At 35.3% G+C, this 6,000-nt stretch overlaps 1 protein-coding gene across 1 annotated transcript; it reads left to right on the plus strand.

Moving 5' to 3' along the window:
• LOC105164353 (transcription factor MYBS3) lies at nt 2,321–5,522 on the plus strand. The gene is made up of 3 exons (XM_011082985.2): nt 2,321–2,986; nt 4,293–4,501; nt 4,881–5,522. The coding sequence occupies exons 1-3, from the start codon at nt 2,671–2,673 to the stop codon at nt 5,382–5,384; spliced, it is 1,029 nt and encodes a 342-aa protein (XP_011081287.1). The 5' UTR covers nt 2,321–2,670; the 3' UTR covers nt 5,385–5,522.

Consider the following 6,000-nt stretch of genomic DNA (forward strand, 5'->3'; position numbering starts at 1 on the left):
TAGTCCCTCGAAAAATCGTATTTGCACCTGGTGAGTTATCGTGTAGCGGGTAAAATTTTTCAGTTTTATCCCTTCGTGAAAACCTCGACCACATCACATATAAATAATATTATGTTGGGATTTCTATTCCTCTTCATCGGAAATTTGTTGTAAAGATATACCGTAAAATATCACTTTTTTTTAAAGGTAAAAATAATAAATTATTATTACTTTATTTAAAAATAAATTAATTATTAAATATTTATATCTAACAAAAATAACTTGAACAATGTCTTTTTTTTTCTAATTTTGTCACATTTGACGAGTTGTGTTTTTATTTGTATTTTAGAACGTTACACAATTATTTTATACAATTTATAATATGCTTGTGTATGTACTTGTGTCCAATATGTATACATTCTTATATATATTTCACAATATTTTATTTAATTATAGTAATATATAGATTATATATTTTCATAAACATAAAACGAATTTAACGAACAAGCAAATTACCCTCTTTGTATTTCTTGCTTTTTGAAAATGAAACAATTTACCTTCCTGACTAAGGGCATAAATTGCTTCATTTTGAAAAATATAGGAGGATAAAATATCGCAATTTAAAAAATATATCAAAATAAATTATTATTTTTTTTAGAAAAATAATTTACTCATTTTCAATATGACAGATATTACTTGCAATTTTATTATTTACTAAAACACCCATATCAATATTTATAAAAATAAAACTTGTGCAATCTTTTCCCCTTGATAGTTGATTGTGAGTTCACCTTTTCTTGATTGAGGTCTATCTATCCATAAAGTAATGTCTATCCATCAAAGTCTCTACTCAATTAAAACATTTGAATTATCTTATTTACAATTTTGTGCCTTATCCTTATCGAAATTGACCCCCCAAGTTACTCATATTGTCAGGATTCCCCTATCACCATTTCTTTTTATGATTGCAACATATTTCTATTAGTTTATGTTTCTATATATTTCTTTTTATGATTGCAACATATTTCTATTAATTAATGTTTCTATATTAAATCAAATCCCTTAAGTGGACCAAACACCTAAACCATGGTAGGAAATCAAAAAACCTTAGAGGGTTGTACAAATTTTGTTGATTTTAATTCCTTTTATTTGTTTTTTACCTTATAAATGATCTGATGGTTGTTCGCATGTCGTTCTTAGAGTTTCGGTACATGATACTATTCATTCTAATTAAAATTGTAGAATTTTAGCATATCGAAGCTTAAAACTTGTATGGTACTTATGTCTCATGTCTTCGTATGACGTGGATGATAGTATATTTATGATCATAAGCCCCACGGACAAGTGACATAAGAGGAACAAACAGTCTAATCCCATATGAAATTCGTATATTGCGTAAATTTTTTGTTTCTACCTGATCTGTGATAGTAGTATATTTACCACCACAAGCTCCCAATGCAAGCAACATCGGAAGCGCATCCGGCATAATTCCTATGAATGACGCTAAATGATCCATGCTTGCGCTTTTAGAGGCCCTGTGCCAAATATTCTCTATTTTGGCCAAATGCTCCTGCGTACACTTGCACATTGCGATTGCCACCTGCGAGATACAAACCGCTTTAATATGATATTGAGCGTCCGTTTTGACCGAAACTAAATACATTTGTCTTAAAAAAACACCCAACGAGAAGAGCTTGAAACTTATATAGCACCCAAGTCCCTCATTTTTGTCTAATCTACTATTGCAACACACTACATCGTCCATATCTTTATACAGATCGAGCAAATGGGTTTAATGCAAATTACCTCATATGATATTATAAATGAGCAGATTACTCATTTGTGAAGAAAAAATAGCATTTTAACCTTCTGTGCTTTTTAAAATAAGTAATTGACCTCCCTGCTCAAGAAAATAAATTACTTCATTTTAAAAATCACGAAAAGATAAATTATTGTATTTTAAAAAATAAATTATTTTTTATAAAAAATAATTTGCTCATTTACAATATCGCTGAAAATGTTGCTTACATTTTTCCCTCAAGAAAATTAGTACACAAAATAGTTGGAATAAAAATGAGAAGATATTGGAGTTTGACAAAAATAATTAGGAACGTGAATGAAAGCAAGAATCAATTATCTTATCCCATACATCACAATACCGTATATATGTATATGTATATGTATATGTATGTATATGCATAAGAATATCCATAAGAATAGGCGAATGTGTAAAATAAAGCACATAGGCCGACAGCAGAGGCCACATTTACTTATGTTAGCTAATTTTATCTCCTCGGCCTTTGCTTCCACACCTACATTTATTCATTTGTACACACAACAAACCTCACCCATATATTATTACACACACACACACCCCTCTCCCACACAATTTTCTTCTCCTTTCATTCCCGAGTCTTCCTCCTCTCTCTCTCTCTCTCTCTCTCTCTCTCTCACAGTCACGTTTCTCTTCAAGAGACTCTCTCTCTATATCTATATCAGTATCCACACACAGTGGCTTTGGTTTAGGAAAAACGATTCAAGAAAACAGAGGCACCCATCAAACCAAGAAACAAATCGCATGGTCGGACGGATCTTGTCAAAGAATCCGATTCACATCAATCGGACCATTTCGTTGTGGTTTCCTGCTTAATCTCCACTCGTTTTGGTTGATTATTTTAGTTTCTTGGGGCAATGACGAGGAGGTGCTCGCATTGCAGCCATAACGGGCATAATTCTCGGACGTGCCCGAATCGAGGGGTGAAGCTATTTGGGGTCAGATTGACTGATGGGTCGATCCGGAAGAGTGCTAGTATGGGTAACTTGACCCACTATATGGGGGGTGGTGGTGGTGGTAGTGGAAGCGGGAGTGCGACCCCTCAAAATGGTGTAACTCACGACTCCCCCGCCGACACCCCGGACCACCCCTCTGCTGGCTCAGGCGGCGCCGACGGTTACGCATCTGAGGACTTTGTTGCCGGGTCCTCCTCAAGCCGTGAGAGGAAGAAAGGTTTTTTTTTCCCCCCAAATTTATTTATTTACTATTTTTACTTGAACCGAGTTTTTCTTTACTTTCTTTTTTTTTTGTGTTATTCTGTTGTTATTCGCGTGTGTTGTTGAGATTTTAATTTATGTTGTATTGCATGTGGTGTGTTACTCGACTAACTTCTTATGGTTTAATTGAAATTTGGATCTGATAAATTTGTGGGGTTTTGATAATTTGGAGAAATTGAATCAGAAATTAAAAAAGGAAAAAAAAAAAGAAGCAGAAGAAAAAGAAATGGTTTCTGATTGATCATTTGCATCTTCCATAAAGCTTGTGCTTTTATTTGAATTACTAGAGAATTATATAAGGTTTATTTGTGTATAACTTCCTAAGGATTGATTTTATGCCCCCCAACCCCCACAAGAGAAAGGGAGAGTAGAAAATAATGGTTTGTGTTTATTTGCTCGGAGTAAGTTTATGTTTTATGTGATTTCTGTATGAAATTTTTATAATGGTTATTTGCATTGTATGTAACTTCCTAAAGATATGATTGTATAGCCATAGTTTATGTGTGTATACAGTGTGATATATGTAGTTGGTGCTCAATTTTTAAGGTTCGTTGGTTGTTTGGTTTTGTTTATTTAATTGGCAATCAGGTGAAGAACTGATTCTGTGATCTAGGTGATTATTTCTTCTGTTACCCTGTTGCTTTTCCCTGCATTTAAGGAGTTTAGGTGTGCTTTGATGTTTTCACATTTCCATTATATGCTGTTGGATTACTTTTAAACTGGACACAAACTCGAAACAATGGGACTGGTGTTAGCGCTTTCGGCGTCCAGATACATGGATGGAATTTGATAGGCCCAGTTTTTATGTTTTAGTACTCAAGTGTGCAGTCACAGGATTTCTTTTCGTATTGAGAATGAATGAGAAAATACGTATGAGTTTGCTACATTATTATGGTTTTGATTTGATTAAGTGACTGGGAAGTGGAAGAAAGAGGGAAAAACATTGTAGTTAACTGTGAACTTGCAAGCTAAAATCTTAATATTCATAACTAAGTTAGATAGGAAAACAAGTGAAAATAATCATGAATTTGTGATATATGATGATGTGGCCTAGCAAAGAATCCTTTTCTTGTAGGATGGGTGGTGTTAGAATTCTACAGTGGGACTGGAATATGCTACCTGCTGGGTGTTTTTTCTCACATTTGATGGATTACCTTGTTAGGTTTTAGCATTATTCTGAACATTGGTGCTGCTTCCATTTATCACTTCTGCAACTGCTTTGTATATTTTGTGTTTGAAATGGTCTTTACTTTTATTTCCAGGTGTTCCATGGACAGAAGAGGAACATAGGATGTTTCTGCTTGGCTTGCAAAAGCTAGGTAAAGGTGACTGGCGCGGCATTGCACGGAACTTTGTGATCTCCAGAACACCTACTCAGGTTGCTAGCCATGCACAAAAGTACTTCATACGGCAAAGTAATGTGTCAAGGAGGAAAAGACGTTCAAGCCTTTTTGATATTGTTGCTGATGACGTAAGTAATTTGATTGTTAGCTTTTGATGTACTTGGGGGACATTTACATATAAAACTTCTGTGGATATGTGAGATAGATAACTTTACTTCTCCACCATGGCTGAAAAGGTTATTAGTAAGTTGGCTGCATCGATCACTGGAAAATATATGATGATAGACCATCAGTGCTAACATTAAATGTGCTTCAAATACACTATGACATGTTTTGTGGGGGTTGTGGTTATGCAATTTCGATTTAATTATACATTTGATCATTTTAAGTAAGCTGAAGTACAAAATGAAGCTAAACCAATTATAACATTGGTCACAACAAATGTCTTGTTTTTAGACACTAAAGTACGCATACACTTTTTAATTTTCTGTTTTGCATTTTCTGTAGTCAGTCGATACTCCAGTGGTGTCAAGAGAATTTTTCCCGGTGAACCCTTCACAAGCTGAGACACAAAGCAGCACCCCTGTGCCACCTCCAGCTGTGGATGAAGAATGTGAATCTATGGAATCTGCAACCTCCAATGATGGCGAGAACATGCTTCCCAAGCCAGAGGGCTCACAATATACTTACCCGGTTGTCTATCCTGCTTATGTTGCTCCATTCTTCACATTGCCCATCCCATTTTGGCCAGGATATAAAACAGAACCTGTTAAAGAGGAAACACACGAAGTGGTGAAGCCAACGGCTGTGCATTCAAAGAGCCCAATTAATGTGGATGAGCTCGTTGGCATGTCGAAACTAAGCTTAGGGGAATCTCTTGCTGATGCTGGGCCGTCAACCCTCTCACTTAAACTTGTTGAAGGCTCTACAAGGCCATCTGCTTTTCATGCTAATCCAGCTTCTGGCAGTTCAGGCATGAACTCTAGTCATGATCCAATTCATGCTGTCTAGCAAATAAGAAAATTTTATTATGGTCTGGGATCCCTCGGTGCCGTTGAGCTCTGGAGATTCTCTTGTTAATAGAAGATAGCATTTAGAGTGGTTTCAGTAAGTTATAATTCTATTTGTTAGGTTGTCATAAATAATTTCATTTTACTCAAAACATCAGCATCTTACATCGTAGGCACCAGAAACTCGTTTCTCAGATTGTTGGATCTTTCACAGCTTCTGCGTCGGTTGAACGGCTATTTGCTAAGCTTGAATTTTTCCTTGTGAAGCTATCTAAATGGATACTCGTTTTATGTCCGATATAGTTGATCAAGTTCTGGTGGTGTATATAGTTCTTTGTTCTCTAGCATTTCTGATAGTTAAAATTAAGCGCATCCAAAAGCATCCAGTTTGTGTTAGAATTGCGTTATAGCTTTCTGTTTCCACAGGAAATCATGATAGAGTTGTTTACCCGTGATGGCGATAAGAGTCTAAGTCAGTTGCTTTTTTTCCTTAGAACATAATCTTTTCCCCCAGAAATTTTGTACATGGACTTGACAAAGTTATTATCTGTTGCCACTCTAAACATATACCTTTCCCCAAATTAATTTCTTAGGGATATACACACTCTTTTTCCCTT

This window comes from Sesamum indicum, linkage group LG6 (assembly GCF_000512975.1).
Source record: "Sesamum indicum cultivar Zhongzhi No. 13 linkage group LG6, S_indicum_v1.0, whole genome shotgun sequence".
Classification (NCBI taxonomy): Eukaryota; Viridiplantae; Streptophyta; class Magnoliopsida; order Lamiales; family Pedaliaceae; genus Sesamum; species Sesamum indicum.

Bases quoted from the DNA above. Each gene is read 5' to 3' on its own strand.
- LOC105164353 (XM_011082985.2), top strand. From the start codon at position 2,671: ATGACGAGGAGGTGCTCGCATTGCAGCCATAACGGGCATAATTCTCGG. The intron at 2,987-4,292 runs GTTTTTTTTTCC...TTTTATTTCCAG, and splicing joins AAGCCGTGAGAGGAAGAAAG to GTGTTCCATGGACAGAAGAG. The intron at 4,502-4,880 runs GTAAGTAATTTG...CATTTTCTGTAG, and splicing joins TTGATATTGTTGCTGATGAC to TCAGTCGATACTCCAGTGGT.